Genomic DNA, 15,869 nt, shown 5'->3' with positions numbered 1-15,869 from the left:
TCAAACACTGAGCAATTGGTGTGACCAGGCTGAGTGAGGACAGTACAAGAATCCTTCCAGAAATCCTTCTCCCTCTTGGATCATTTAGTGGAGGATACATCCAATACAGGGAAAAATCAAGCACAAAGTCGTCGAGTTATACAACAAGGAAACAAGCCCTTCAGACCCTCTCATTCATTCTGAGCAAGATGCCTACCAGCGCTGGTTCCAGTTACCTGAAAGCGGACAGACCAGGGAACTGCTGTGTGAGCTCCGACACCGCCACACCCCTCTCCCTCCCCAGGTCACAGCTGACACTATAGATACACTGCTCTTCGTCTGATGCTGACTCACCAGGTCTCTGCCCACTACCACCTCCTGGTTTAAAGTCCACGCTGCTTCTCAGCTTCTGCTGCAGTTGTGGTGGCGACTGCTGCCACCCTCTGGTGATTGTGCTGAACAGCAGGACAGCCCACAGCTGATTCCAAACTTGTTGCTCACCAGATTTACATTGGGTATAGCGTACCGTTCTATACATGGTGCAATGAAATTCCTTGCTGTGTGAAGCTCGCAGTGTACATGGCAATATTAAATATAACAACAATCACAAATCGGCAGAACAGTGCAGAGACAGTAGTGCAAACTGAGGTCGTGCAAAAATAAATGCTAAAGTGACAGTAACAGAAGAGATCAAATCAAGGATTTCAGAATGCAACAGCACCATTGGGAAGGGGACATCAGAGAGGTGAATAGTTCAGGAGCCAGACAGCAGGGAGGAAGAAGCCATTCTTCACTCTTTGATTCTCAAGACTTTCAAGCTCCTGTTTCTTCTCCCAGAAAGTAGAAGAAAGAAAAGGGAACGGCCAGGCCAGTGGGAGCATAGACTTCACACTGAAAACAAAATAAACACCAACACCACAGGGCCACTGGCACGGGCGACGTACAGCAGCCAACCCCTCCATGGGCAAGACAACATTATCAACATTTGAACTTATATTTAAGCACTTGGAATTTTAGCTCCATATACATCCCATGTCCTCACTCAGGATCCTGGCTCCCACTGATTCTTAATCCCTGCTGTTCCCAATCCTGATCCTGCTTCCAGCCACACACCTACAATGGATACTCCGCAATCCACATTGGAGCAGACGCCAGGGGAGTGCACTCCGTAAGACAGTAGACGTTTACCGCACACAACAGCCCCAGGAGTACAAGATCGGGAGGCAGTAAGCCAGTAGACAGTGAGAACTCAGTGTAGAATGGGCCAGGGAAGGGATAAAAGAAAACAGAATGATGATGGAAAAATCAAAGGAGGATAAGACGTTCCCTATGGAATGTGGGTTTAAAAAGTTCAACAGGGAATATCATTTCCAACTACCACACCCAAAGCACAGACCTGATTAACCCCTTTTGTCCTTCAAATACTAAAGCATCCTCTACCACCCAGCCCCATGTCCAAGCTGGGCAAAGGGTGATGGACCACAGGGAGGTTCCCTGCAGAGAATGTTCATGTGCCAAGCTCACACCCATTAGGATACCGCAGGGAATGTTCATGTACTGAGCTCACACCCATTGGGATGCCGCAGGGAATGTTCATGTACTGAGCTCACACCCATTGAGATGCCGCAGGGAATGTTCATATGCCGAGCTCACACCCATAGGGATGCTGCAGGGAATGTTCATGTGCTGAGCTCACACCCATTGAGATGCCGCAGGGAATATTCATATGCCGAGCTCACACCCATTGAGATGCTGCAGGGAATATTCACATGCCGAGCTCACACCCATTGGGATGCCGCAGGGAATATTCACGTGCCGAGCTCACACCCATTGGGATGCCACAGGGAATGTTCATGAGTCGGGCTCACACCCATTGGGATGCCACAGGGAATGTTCATGTACCGAGCTCACACCCATTGGGATGCCGCAGGGAATGTTCACGTGCCGAGCTCACACCCATTGGGATGCCGCAGGGAATGTTCACGTGCTGAGCTCACACCCATTGAGATGCTGCAGGGAATGTTCATGTACCGAGCTCACACCCATTGGGATGCCGCAGGGAATGTTCATGACTCAGGCTCACACCCATTGGGATGCCGCAGGGAATGTTCACGTGCCGAGCTCACACCCATTGGGATGCCGCAGGGAATGTTCACGTACTGAGCTCACACCCATTGGGATGCCGCAGGGAATATTCATATGCCGAGCTCACACCCATTGGGATGCCGCAGGGAATGTTCACGTACTGAGCTCACACCCATTGGGATGCTGCAGGGAATGTTCACGTGCCGAGCTCACACCCATTGGGATGCCGCAGGGAATGTTCATGTACTGAGCTCACACCCATTGGGATGCCGCAGGGAATGTTCACGTGCCGAGCTCACACCCATTGGGATGCTGCAGGGAATGTTCATGAGTCGGGCTCACATCCATTGGGATGCCGCAGGGAATGTTCACGTGCCGAGCTCACACCCATTGGGATGCCGCAGGGAATGTTCATGTACCGAGCTCACACCCATTGGGATGCCGCAGGGAATGTTCACGTGCCGAGCTCACACCCATTGGGATGCTGCAGGGAATGTTCATGTACCGAGCTCACACCCATTAGGATGCTGCAGGGAATGTTCATGTACCGAGCTCACACCCATTGGGATGCTGCAGGGAATGTTCATGTACCGAGCTCACACCCATTGGGATGCCGCAGGGAATGTTCACGTGCCGAGCTCACACCCATTAGGATGCCGCAGGGAATGTTCATGAGTCGGGCTCACACCCATTGGGATGCCGCAGGGAATGTTCACGTGCCGAGCTCACACCCATTGGGATGCCACAGGGAATGTTCATGAGTCGGGCTCACACCCATTGGGATGCTGCAGGGAATGTTCATGAGTCGGGCTCACACCCATTGGGATGCCGCAGGGAATGTTCACGTGCCGAGCTCACACCCATTGGGATGCTGCAGGGAATGTTCACGTGCCGAGCTCACACCCATTGGGATGCCGCAGGGAATGTTCATGTACTGAGCTCACACCCATTGGGATGCCGCAGGGAATGTTCACGTGCCGAGCTCACACCCATTGGGATGCTGCAGGGAATGTTCACGTGCCGAGCTCACACCCATTGGGATGCCGCAGGGAATGTTCACGTACTGAGCTCACACCCATTGGGATGCTGCAGGGAATGTTCACGTGCCGAGCTCACACCCATTGGGATGCCGCAGGGAATGTTCATGTGCGAAGCTCACACCCATTGGGATGCCGCAGGGAATGTTCACGTACCGAGCTCACACCCATTGGGATGCCGCAGGGAATGTTCACGTGCCGAGCTCACACCCATTGGGATGCCGCAGGGAATGTTCACGTACCGAGCTCACACCCATTGGGATGCCGCAGGGAATGTTCACGTGCCGAGCTCACACCCATTGGGATGCCGCAGGGAATGTTCACGTACTGAGCTCACACCCATTGGGATGCCGCAGGGAATGTTCACGTGCCGAGCTCACACCCATTGGGATGCCGCAGGGAATGTTCACGGGCCGAGCTCACACCCATTGGGATGCCGCAGGGAATGTTCACGTGCCGATCTCACACCCATTGGGATGCCGCAGGGAATGTTCACGGGCCGAGCTCACACCCATTGGGATGCCGCAGGGAATGTTCACGTACCGAGCTCACACCCATTGGGATGCCGCAGGGAATGTTCACGTGCCGAGCTCACACCCATTGGGATGCCGCAGGGAATGTTCACGTACCGAGCTCACACCCATTGGGATGCCGCAGGGAATGTTCACGTGCCGAGCTCACACCCATTGGGATGCCGCAGGGAATGTTCACGTACCGAGCTCACACCCATTGGGATGCCGCAGGGAATGTTCACGTACCGAGCTCACACCCATTGGGATGCCGCAGGGAATGTTCACGTACCGAGCTCACACCCATTGGAATGCCGCAGGGAATGTTCACGTGCCGAGCTCACACCCATTGGGATGCCGCAGGGAATGTTCACGTACTGAGCTCACACCCATTGGGATGCTGCAGGGAATGTTCACGTGCCAAGCTCACACCCATTGGGATGCCGCAGGGAATGTTCATGTACTGAGCTCACACTCATTGGGATGCCGCAGGGAATGTTCACGTGCCGAGCTCACACCCATTGGGATGCCGCAGGGAATGTTCATGTACCGAGCTCACACCCATTGGGATGCCGCAGGGAATGTTCATGTACCGAGCTCACACCCATTGGGATGCTGCAGGGAATGTTCATGTACCGAGCTCACACCCATTGGGATGCCACAGGGAATGTTCATGAGTCGGGCTCACACCCATTGGGATGCCGCAGGGAATGTTCACGTGCCGAGCTCACACCCATTGGGATGCTGCAGGGAATGTTCACGTGCCGAGCTCACACCCATTGGGATGCCGCAGGGAATGTTCATGTACTGAGCTCACACCCATTGGGATGCCGCAGGGAATGTTCACGTGCCGAGCTCACACCCATTGGGATGCTGCAGGGAATGTTCACGTGCCGAGCTCACACCCATTGGGATGCCGCAGGGAATGTTCACGTACCGAGCTCACACCCATTGGGATGCCGCAGGGAATGTTCACGTGCCGAGCTCACACCCATTGGGATGCCGCAGGGAATGTTCACGTACCGAGCTCACACCCATTGGGATGCCGCAGGGAATGTTCACGTGCCGAGCTCACACCCATTGGGATGCCGCAGGGAATGTTCACGTACCGAGCTCACACCCATTGGAATGCCGCAGGGAATGTTCACGTACCGAGCTCACACCCATTGGGATGCCGCAGGGAATGTTCACTGCCGAGCTCACACCCATTGGGATGCCGCAGGGAATGTTCACGTACCGAGCTCACACCCATTGGGATGCCGCAGGGAATGCTCACGTACCGAGCTCACACCCATTGGGATGCCGCAGGGAATGTTCACGTGCCGAGCTCACACCCATTGGGATGCCGCAGGGAATGCTCACGTACCGAGCTCACACCCATTGGGATGCCGCAGGGAATGTTCACGTGCCGAGCTCACACCCATTGGGATGCCGCAGGGAATGCTCACGTACCGAGCTCACACCCATTGGGATGCCGCAGGGAATGTTCACGTACCGAGCTCACACCCATTGGGATGCCGCAGGGAATGTTCACGTACCGAGCTCACACCCATTGGGATGCCACAGGGAATGTTCATGAGTCGGGCTCACACCCATTGGGATGCTGCAGGGAATGTTCATGAGTCGGGCTCACACCCATTGGGATGCCGCAGGGAATGTTCACGTGCCGAGCTCACACCCATTGGGATGCCACAGGGAATGTTCAAGAGTCGGGCTCACACCCATTGGGATGCCGCAGGGAATGTTCATGAGTCGGGCTCACACCCATTGGGATGCCGCAGGGAATGTTCACGTGCCGAGCTCACACCCATTGGGATGCCACAGGGAATGTTCATGAGTCGGGCTCACACCCATTGGGATGCTGCAGGGAATGTTCACGTGCCGAGCTCACACCCATTGGGATGCTGCAGGGAATGTTCACGTGCCGAGCTCACACCCATTGGGATGCCGCAGGGAATGTTCATGTACTGAGCTCACACCCATTGGGATGCCGCAGGGAATGTTCACGTGCCGAGCTCACACCCATTGGGATGCTGCAGGGAATGTTCACGTGCCGAGCTCACACCCATTGGGATGCCGCAGGGAATGTTCACGTACCGAGCTCACACCCATTGGGATGCCGCAGGGAATGTTCACGTGCCGAGCTCACACCCATTGGGATGCCGCAGGGAATGTTCACGTACCGAGCTCACACCCATTGGGATGCCGCAGGGAATGTTCACGTGCCGAGCTCACACCCATTGGGATGCCGCAGGGAATGTTCACGTACCGAGCTCACACCCATTGGGATGCCGCAGGGAATGTTCACGTGCCGAGCTCACACCCATTGGGATGCCGCAGGGAATGTTCACGGGCCGAGCTCACACCCATTGGGATGCCACAGGGAATGTTCACGTACCGAGCTCACACCCATTGGAATGCCGCAGGGAATGTTCACGTGCCGAGCTCACACCCATTGGGATGCCGCAGGGAATGTTCACGTACTGAGCTCACACCCATTGGGATGCTGCAGGGAATGTTCACGTGCCAAGCTCACACCCATTGGGATGCCACAGGGAATGTTCATGTACTGAGCTCACACTCATTGGGATGCCGCAGGGAATGTTCACGTACCGAGCTCACACCCATTGGGATGCCGCAGGGAATGTTCACGTACCGAGCTCACACCCATTGGGATGCTGCAGGGAATGTTCACGTGCCGAGCTCACACCCATTGGGATGCCGCAGGGAATGTTCACGTGCCGAGCTCACACCCATTGGGATGCCACAGGGAATGTTCACGTGCCGAGCTCACACCCATTGGGATGCCACAGGGAATGTTCACGTGCCGAGCTCACACCCACTGTAGAACCACCTGGGCAGTTGTTGCAGTTTGATGGTCCATGGTGGGATGTCCTTGTGTAGAACCAGCTACTATCTTTCTGACTTTACAACACTGAACGGTCACTGACAGTGATGTACTCGGGAAGCCTGTGCTGATGAAAGTCTCCACACAAGTGTAACAGCCTTTCACCTGAGCGAGCTGGGATGTTTATTATGTGAATGGTCAGACCCTCAGCCAGAGAGTGACACCATTCTTTGTACCCATTAATCAGACAGGTACATCAAACAGCAGTTTAGCTGTGATAAGATCTACGGTAAGAACCTTTTGTGAAGTTCTCAGGCAGACAGTTTAAGAGATATTTGGAAAGGTACACAGATCAGAGGGGTTTGGAGGGATATGGCCTAGGTGCAGGTGGAGGGACTAAGCAAAAGATCAAGTTGGCATGGACTAGATGGGCCAAAGGCCCATCTAGTTCTGTGCTGTAGTACTCTGTGACTGTGATTCCAACAGGCTCTGCTGATACGTAAGCTGGTGGAAAGGTCCCCATCAGGAATGAGAGATTGATTCTCCCAGTGAAGACTAAAGCAACAGTACTTGCTGTTGTCACAATTAAACAATAAAAGGTCCCCCTCCACTTGTGACTGGTAATTGATTGATTATTGTCGCGTGCTGAGATGCAGTGGGAAACTTGGTTCTGTACGCCATCCATACAGAACATTCCAGACATCAATACACTGAGGAAGTACGAGGGGAAAGCAATCACAAAGTGCAGTGCAGACAGGCAATGAGGTGCAAGGGTCATGGCAAAGTAGATTGTGAGGGCAAGAGTTCATCTTCATTGTACCAGAGGTCCATTCAGAAGTCTTATAATAACAGTTTAGAATCTGTTCCTCAGCCTTGATGATCTGGGTTTTCAAGCCTTTGTATATTCTGTCTGATGGAAGAGGAGAGAAGAGAGAATGTCTGGAGAGGGAGAGGTTGCTCTGCCAAAGCAGTATAAAGTGTAGACAGTCCATAGGGGGGAGGCTGGTTTCCATGATGGACTAGGCTATGTCCACAACTTTCTGCAGTTACTTGTCTCAGGCACAGCAGTGGCATCTGAACAAGATGCTTTCCATGGTGTATCTATAAAGATTACTGACGATCAACAGGGACATGCCAAATTTCCAAAGCCTTCTCAGGAAGTAGAGGTACTGGTGTGTTTTCCTGACCATTGTGCCTATGTGGCTGGACCAGGACAGACTTTTAGTGATTCTTACACCTCATGTAGTTTATCCCCTCCAGACCATTGCTTGTAGAGCCTTTTAAAATGCAAACAACAGGAATTCTGCAGATGCTGGAAATTCAAGCAACACACATCAAAGTTGCTGGTGAATGCAGCAGGCCAGGCAGCATCTCTAGGAAGAGGTACAGTCGACGTTTCAGGCCGAGACTCTTCGTCAGGACTAACTGAAGGAAGAGTTAGTAAGAGATTTGAAAGTGGGAGGGGAGGGGGAGATCCAAAATGATAGGAGAAGACAGGAGGGGGAGGGATGGAGCCAAGAGCTGGACAGTTGATTGGCAAAGGGGATATGAGAGGATCATGGGACAGGAGGTCCGGGGAGAAAGACAAGGGGGGGAGGGGGAACGCAGAGGATGGGCAAGGGGTATAGTGAGAGGGACAGAGGGAGAAAAAGGAGAGAGAGAGAAAGAATGTGTGTATATAAATAAATAACGGATGGGGTACAAGGGGGAGGTGGGGCATTAGCAGAAGTTAGAGAAGTCAATGTTCATGCCATCAGGTTGGAGGCTACCCAGACGGAATATAAGGTGTTGTTCCTCCAACCTGAGTGTGGCTTCATCTTTACAGTAGAGGAGGCCGTGGATAGACATGTCAGAATGGGAATGGGATGTGGATGTGGATGGGACGTCCCCCCCATCCCTCCCCACTGATCTCCCTCCTGGCACTTATCCTTGTAAGCGGAACAAGTGCTACACATGCCCTTACACTTCCTCCCTTACCACCATTCAGGGCCCCAGACAGTCCTTCCAGGTGAGGCGACACTTCACCTGTGAGTCGGCTGGGGTGATATACTGCATCCGGTGCTCCCGATGTGGCCTTCTATATATTGGTGAGACCCGATGCAGACTGGGAGACCGCTTTGCTGAACATCTACGCTCTGTGCACCAGAGAAAGCAGGATCTCCCAGTGGCCACACATTTTAATTCCACAACCCATTCCCATTCTAACATGTCTAACCACGGCCTCCTCTACTGTAAAGATGAAGCCACACTCAGGTTGGAGGAACAACACCTTATATTCCGTCTGGGTAGCCTCCAACCTGATGGCATGAACATTGACTTCGCTAACTTCCGCTAATGCCCCACCTCCCCCTCGTACCCCATCCGTTATTTATTTATATACACACATTCCTTCCCCCTCCTGTCTTCTCCTATCATTTTGGATCTCCCCCTCCCCCTCCCAGTTTCAAATCTCTTACTAGCTCTTCCTTCAGTTAGTCCTGACAAAGGGTCTCGGCCTGAAACGTCAACTGTACCTCTTCCTAGAGGTGCTGCCTGGCCTGCTGCGTTCACCAGCAACTTTGATGTGTGTTGCTTGTAGAGCCTTGGTAGGTAGGTAGTACCCACACAACTACCCTTCCCAGCACTGATAACAAGTATGGACGTAGTTTTCAATAACATTGGTGCAATGGTTATCTAGTCATTGAGGGCAGTTTTACACATACTTCTCTCATTTGCTAATATACTGCTCCTTTACTGTTGGCCAGCAATGTTTGCAGTGGAAATTACTGTGGAGAAGGACAATGTGACAGGAGAGACTAAGGTTTTGTCCACCTCCAGCGTATCTCCCAAAAGCATCCACCAGCAAGGTGTCAAGGTCTACGAAGATGACCTCAAGGTGATCCATGAAGTACGCAAGGGCGATGGAGCAGCAGAAAATGGAGTCCATCTCCTGAGCACCACGGAGGTCGATGAGCTCATGCAGAAGGCAGACAAGGTGTCAGACTACAACAAAGCTGTGGTTCCTGAGGGGAAAGGACCTTCTATTCAACTGGAGGCCAACAGTCAGTCACCAGGAAAGTGGCAGGCAGACAGGATAGCCGGTGAAAATCTTAAAATCCTTCAGAAAATGCCCGGAGATGGTGCAGAGCCCAGCAAAGACCAGCCAGTGACCATGATTTTCATGGGATACCAGGATGTGGAGGATGAGAACGAGACCAAGAAGGTCCTGGGCTATGATGGAACAGGGAAAGCAGAGCTGGTGGTAATTGAGGATGGTGACACCAAGAGCGAGCGGGTGGTGACAGGCCAGGCCCCACCCAATGGCACAGCGGCCGAGCCCCCAGCCACCGAGGAGAAGCCAGCTGGGAAGGAGAAGGAGGCAGTCGATGATACAAAGGATCTCAAGGAGAAACAGCGTTGTCAGTGTTGCATTGTGATGTGATTATGTGCTGTTATTACTCTAATGTACAGTTGGAATGTTATATGTCCATAGTCTTCATGTCTTCTAACACGTGCTTTTAATTGGGGATGCAAGGATCACAGCCAATTCATCATGATATCTCAAACACCTGAAGTTTTATATACATTTAATCAACATGGTTAAAAATATGAAAGCTAATTTTCTGAGGATTGTCCAAAACACCTCTTCCATACAGCTACACCCCACTTACACTTCCTTGATGATGTCATGACAACATTGTAATATCCTGTTAAATTTATCAACAGCGGAAGCTGCATTTAAAAAAAAACATTGAACAGTACAGAGAGGAAGTGAAGTTGCAATTGACCCTTTGAAATTGCTCTTGGTCAAGCTGTAGGGCAGGGTGCTTTCCCAATGGCCATAGTGTTCCCAGTCTGGAAATCTGATCATCCTTCATAATCTCATCCTATTGCCCTCAAGTTTTCAATTGGCTAAAAGGTCCCCTTCAGTAGTCAGCTAGAGCAAAGCATTTTTTCCTCTAGGGTAGCTTGTCAAAAGGCACTTGCTAATATAGAGATCAACACTTGTAAAGATATACAGTAGCTAAATTAGAAAAACTAAAATTTTAAGAAATGGCAGAAGAGCAAAGGAGGCAGAATGGGAGAAAAAGAGACGTATGCAAGTGAATTTGGTTAAGTGCAGCTTTTATGTAAAACAGAGTTAGTAAAGCAGTAATAAATCTACTGTAGGTAATTTATGGAGTATCTTCATGACTGAAAATAGAGTTTTATTTCAGTATGACAATCCCTGAAATGAAGCCAAACAATTCAGCAATGGGGGGGGGGGGGGCATATGAGTTGAGAATAAAATGTTCAAAAGTTATTGTGGCAGTCAACTTCCAGTTTCACGTTTTGTCATCTGGTCCAGGACAAACACTGGACCACATCCATAGTGTTTCTTCCTGCCCTTCCTTCGAATTATGTCCATCTTTCATTGAACCAGGGACCACTTAGTTCGGTTTTTCTAACTTGATGTTATATATGATGCCTTAAATCATCTGAATAAGCAAAAATTAATATTGATCTTTGATCATTTTGAATCATAATTAAGTTTTCAAAAGAGCTGAAATGTCCCATAGAAGGGGGAGCAGCTATTTTCTGTGAAAACTTTGAGTAGATGAAGGAAAATCGACGTCACTGGGTCCTGGGGAACAGCCCTCCTGTTGAGTTCAAAGCCAGCCACTTTCGGAGAGACCTGAAGCTCAATTATTCTGTTTTCTCTTTGTCACAAGGTCACTTTAATTCTTGTTCAAACCTCAGGTTTAGTGGTCAGTTAAATCACTGCAGGAACTCATTTACACAAACAGGAATCTCTAACCCTGACTCTTTCAGCATCAAAGGTGAATAAATAGGTTGTTCCGCTTTGTCACAGGGTGATCTGATTAATCTATAGTCAAGCTTTTAAATCACTGTCTGTTTAACAGACCACAGAATTAAAGAATACCTTGCTTACATACATGCTGAATTCTGAATTTTTTTTGCAATTCCCACATCAAAACTATACCTGAAATATCTTAGCAACTCTACAAGGTTATCTAAACTGGATTTTCTGAATCATTGCATCCCTAATTTGAATACACTTTTCTATGTCACACGTAAGTCAGATCAACATATCTTATACACTGCCAGTCACCGTGCACAACTCTCAATATTTGATGTGTAACAGTGGGACCATTTTATTTTTTCTGTGCATGTTCTCTAGCTGATTGCAGAACATTATGAAAGCTGTTAAATGACATTGTGTGTTTATTACTTTACTGAAACCTGTCTGGAAGATTTTACATCACTAACTAACCTCCAACAACATGAAACCAGAGGCCATTTGCAATGGCATCATTTAGATGAGGACCGTTCAGCTGTAGTAAGTGAAAGTACCCACTACAAGTCCTCTGAATCAACCATTCCTTCAGATTAAAGAGTCGGGTGCAGCAAACCTTGATCTGTGATCGGTTCTGAGCCCGCGCCGGCCTGATCATAGATAACCTAAGACTATGTTGTCGAAGGACACACATCTCTCTGCTCCAGTGCCAAGTCCCTGAAGTTGCCTATGGGGGAGAGGGAGAATGCAAACAGAAAAGGAACTCATTTGACCACTACTCTTAGCAGTCACTTTTAATTGCTCCGTGATTCCACATGTACCAAAGACCCCATCAAATTATATCACAATGAGAGTTGCTTCACTGGTTGAATTAATGGCAACTTTATTGCAAGTGAGCAAACAAGACAATCAAATTTCCCTTAAAATAATTTCACTACTTTATTGCTGTGCTTGAACTGTAATTGAAAATTCATATATATACACCATACATATATATATCTATTTTTAAACACATTGCCTTGGGAATGGCATTAGCCATGTTATGGACTCCACTGAGCAATTGACCCAACAACAAGGATGTGATAGGCTCCATTGGACTTTATACCATTGTTTGAGCATGCTCATTAGAAGAATAAAGTAGTCCCATTTTATTCAAACACATTCCAGGGGCCTGTGGCACTAGCATTCTCACACAAATTCCCAAGTGTAGCACGTGTAAGCATAACACGCACTTCCTCGAAGAGTTGCGCGCTATGTCTCTCGTGCGCTAATGGATTTCTGAGACCTGAGGCTACGGCCCTCTGTACCAGAGAGGCAAGTATCATTCTGAGTGCAGATTTCCATCACGTGTCGGAAGTTAGCCTTTGTAACTAGTCTGTGTTCTTCGTTGTTGAGTGCTGGTATGAGCTATGTTGTAAAGATGGAAACCCTTATCAATTTCTTCTCTATCGCACCCCATTCCAAAATCCTATGGCATATCAATGGATTCTTTAGGAGCTTTCAAACAGCATATTGTCCAAAAGACTATCTTACAGCATTAACCAGATAAAGGATTCCTATTAGTAAACCATAACAAAGGTGCACACAGAGTGCTTTAATTATAAATTGCAAATGTTTGTCTAACTTTATGTTTTAAAATGAAGGCTTTGTTTTTTTTTTAAAAAGCAGAACTCTAAGTTGCCATTGAAAAAAGAAAATGTAATGCATATATTTTTGTTATGACATCTTATATTTACTCTTGAGTTGTGGTGTGCTCTTCACCCACACACCCACGCACTTCGGTGAAGCTGACTGAGGTGTCCAAATGCTTATTTGGTAAATCATAGTCTCTGGACTTGTACAGGATGAGTTATACATGCTGTACAATGTTTGCTCTATGTTACAGAACCTAAGCAAATCCTACAGGATGAATTCGATGCCTACAGAGTTTTTTTTTGTGAGGGAAGGTTGTATGAGGAATGCAATACAGTTCACTCCCTGTAGGAGCACACGCCTACAGAATGAGTGGCAAGTCCTAGCGAAATGTTGGCTATGCATACAGCTAGCTCCCAAGTCTCGTCTTTCACAGATAGAGCTGATCTATCAACTTTCAACTACTAACAGGACATTATTGGATAATGCTGACAACCTGCACCACTGACATGATGCAGCACAAGAGCTTGTTCGTTTTACTTCTATCAGGGATTGACACAGAGTGAGTGTCTGCCCAATGGCAGGACGGTCTCTAAAACACAGCATTTCATTTGATGCTCGCATTAGACCATAATGGAAAAAGAAACTAAATTTTAAAAATAAAAGGCATGGAACTCCCATGCTCCTAGGTGGAGTCAACTGTATTTCATTATTTGAATCAATGTGAAACTCAATATGCAAAAATGTATAGCAATCAAAAATAAAATCTAGATGTGGTTAAACGGAGTGCATTAATGTGAGTAAATCTAGAGCAAGATTTCAAACAAAACTTAAAGTTCAACTGAAAATGGATCAGGAACCCATCCAGATTTCTCCTGGTAGTGTTTGACTGATTGGGTCAATCCGCTCCTGGTTTTCCGGGTAAATGTGTCTCCAGTTTTGCAGATGCTTTTTAATATTTAGATGTTCAGGACTACCCATATGTTAGGTATGTGCATCTTCGCAGATTCCCACAAATGGGAAGGTAAGACATAGAAGCAGAATTAGGCCATTTGGCCCAGAGACTGCTCCGCTATTTCATTATTGCAGACCCATTTCCCCCCGAAGACCCAATCTCCCACCTTCTCCCTGTGCCCCTTCATGTCCTGACTAATCAAGAATCATGAAACTCAGCCTTAAATATACCCAAGGAGTTGGCTGCCACTGTCATCTGTGGCAATGAATTCCACAGATTCACCACTCTCTGGCTAAAGTTCCTCCTCACCTCTGTTCTAAATGGACATCCCTGTATTCTGAGGCTGTGTCCTCTAGTCTTAGACTAGCCACCATAGGAAACATCCTCTTCAACTCTGCTCTATCAAAGGCCTTTCAAAATTCGATAGGTTTCAATCAGATTACCCCCTCATTCTTCTCAATTCCGGTGAGTACAGGCTTAAGTTCTCCTTATATGATAAGCCTTTCAGTTGCAGAATCATTTTCATGAATCTGCTTTGAACCCTCTCCAATGTAAGTACATCCTTTCTAAGGGACCCAAAACTGCTCACATACTCCAAATAAACCAGCACCAGTGCCTTATAAAGCCTTAACATGACATCCTCACTTTTGTATTCTAACCCTCCCGAAATGATGCCAACATTGCATTTGACCTCCTCGCCACTGTCTCTACCTGCAAATTAACCTTTAAGGAATCATGAGGACTCCCCAGTCCCTTTGCACCTCAGAATTTTAAATTTCCTCACCATTTTGAAAACAGTCTATCCTTTTATTTCTTCTACCAAATTGCACGACACTTCCTGACACTGTATTCCTTCTGCCATCCATTCTCCTAATCTGTCTAAGTCCTTCTGCAGACACCCTGCTTCCTCAACCCTATCTGGCCCTCCACCTATCTTGGTATCAACCACAAACTGGGCCACAAGGCCATCTATTCCTTCATCCAAATCATTGATATATAAAGTGCCTATAAAAGGTATTCACCCGCGCCCCCCCTTCCCAGAAGTTTTCATGTTTTATTGTTTTACAACATAGATTTACAACATGGATTTAATTTGGCTTTTTTGATACTGATCAACAGAAAGAGAGTCTTTCGTGTCAAAGTCAAAATAAATTTCTACAAATTAGTCTAAATTTTTAGAATTATTAAATACAAAATAATTGATTGCATAATTATTCACCCCCTTCAAGTCAGTATTTAGTAAATGCATCTTTGACAGCAAATACAGCCTCTATATAGATAGATCTATCAGCTTTGCACATCTGGCCAATGCAGTTTTCTCCATTCTTCTTTACAAAACACTCAAGCTGTTAGATTGCATAGATCATGAGTGGATAGCCCTTTTCAAGTCCAGCCACCAATTCTCAATTGGATTGAGGTGTGAACTCCGACTTGGCCACTCCAGGACATTAACTTTGTTGTTTTTAAGCTATTCCTGTATAGCTTTGGCTTTATACTTGGGGTCATTGTCTTGCTGGAAAACACATCTTCTCCTAAGTTACAGTTCTCTTGCAGACTGCATCAGGTTTTCCTCCAAGATTTCCCTGTATTTTGCTGCATTAATTTTCCCCTCTACCGTCACAACCCTTCCAGGGCCTGCTGCAGTGAAGCATCCTCACACAGCATGATGCAGCCACCACCATGCTTCACGGTAGGGGTGGTGTGTTATTGACGATGTGCTGTGTTTGGCTTATGCCAAAAAGAGCGTTTAGTCTGATGGCCAAAAAGCTCAATTTTGGTTTCATCAGACCATAGAACCTTCTTCCAGCTGACTTCAGAGTCTCCCATATACCTTCTGGCAAACTCTAGCCGAGATTTCACGTGAGCTCCGCACCCCCCCACCCACCCAACCCCACCACCACACCCAACAGTGGCTTTCTCTTTGCAACTCTTCCATAAAGCTGCAGCTGGTGAAGCACCTGGGCGGCAGCAGTTGTGCGCGCAGTCTCTCCCATCCCAGCCGCTCGAAGCTTGTAAATCCTCCAGAAATGTCATAGATCTCTTGGTG

At 48.2% G+C, this 15,869-nt stretch overlaps 1 protein-coding gene across 4 annotated transcripts in view; it reads left to right on the top strand.

Moving 5' to 3' along the window:
• The window catches only part of palm1a (paralemmin 1a), a 334,532-nt gene extending 320,884 nt beyond the window's left edge, over nt 1-13,648 (top strand). For all 4 annotated transcript variants that reach the window (XM_063032807.1, XM_063032806.1, XM_063032808.1 and 1 more), the window contains exon 8: nt 9,203-13,648. In XM_063032807.1, coding sequence (XP_062888877.1) covers nt 9,203-9,879 — 677 coding nt within the window. In that variant the 3' untranslated portion in view covers nt 9,880-13,648. The remainder of the gene's footprint in view (nt 1-9,202) is intronic.
• The last annotated feature ends 2,221 nt before the right edge of the window (nt 13,649-15,869 follow it).

Source organism: Mobula hypostoma, chromosome 24 (assembly GCF_963921235.1).
Source record: "Mobula hypostoma chromosome 24, sMobHyp1.1, whole genome shotgun sequence".
In the NCBI taxonomy this organism is placed as follows: domain Eukaryota; kingdom Metazoa; phylum Chordata; class Chondrichthyes; order Myliobatiformes; family Myliobatidae; genus Mobula; species Mobula hypostoma.
Note: the sequence above shows the minus strand (reverse complement) of the source record. Positions and strands in the feature narration are given on the sequence as shown.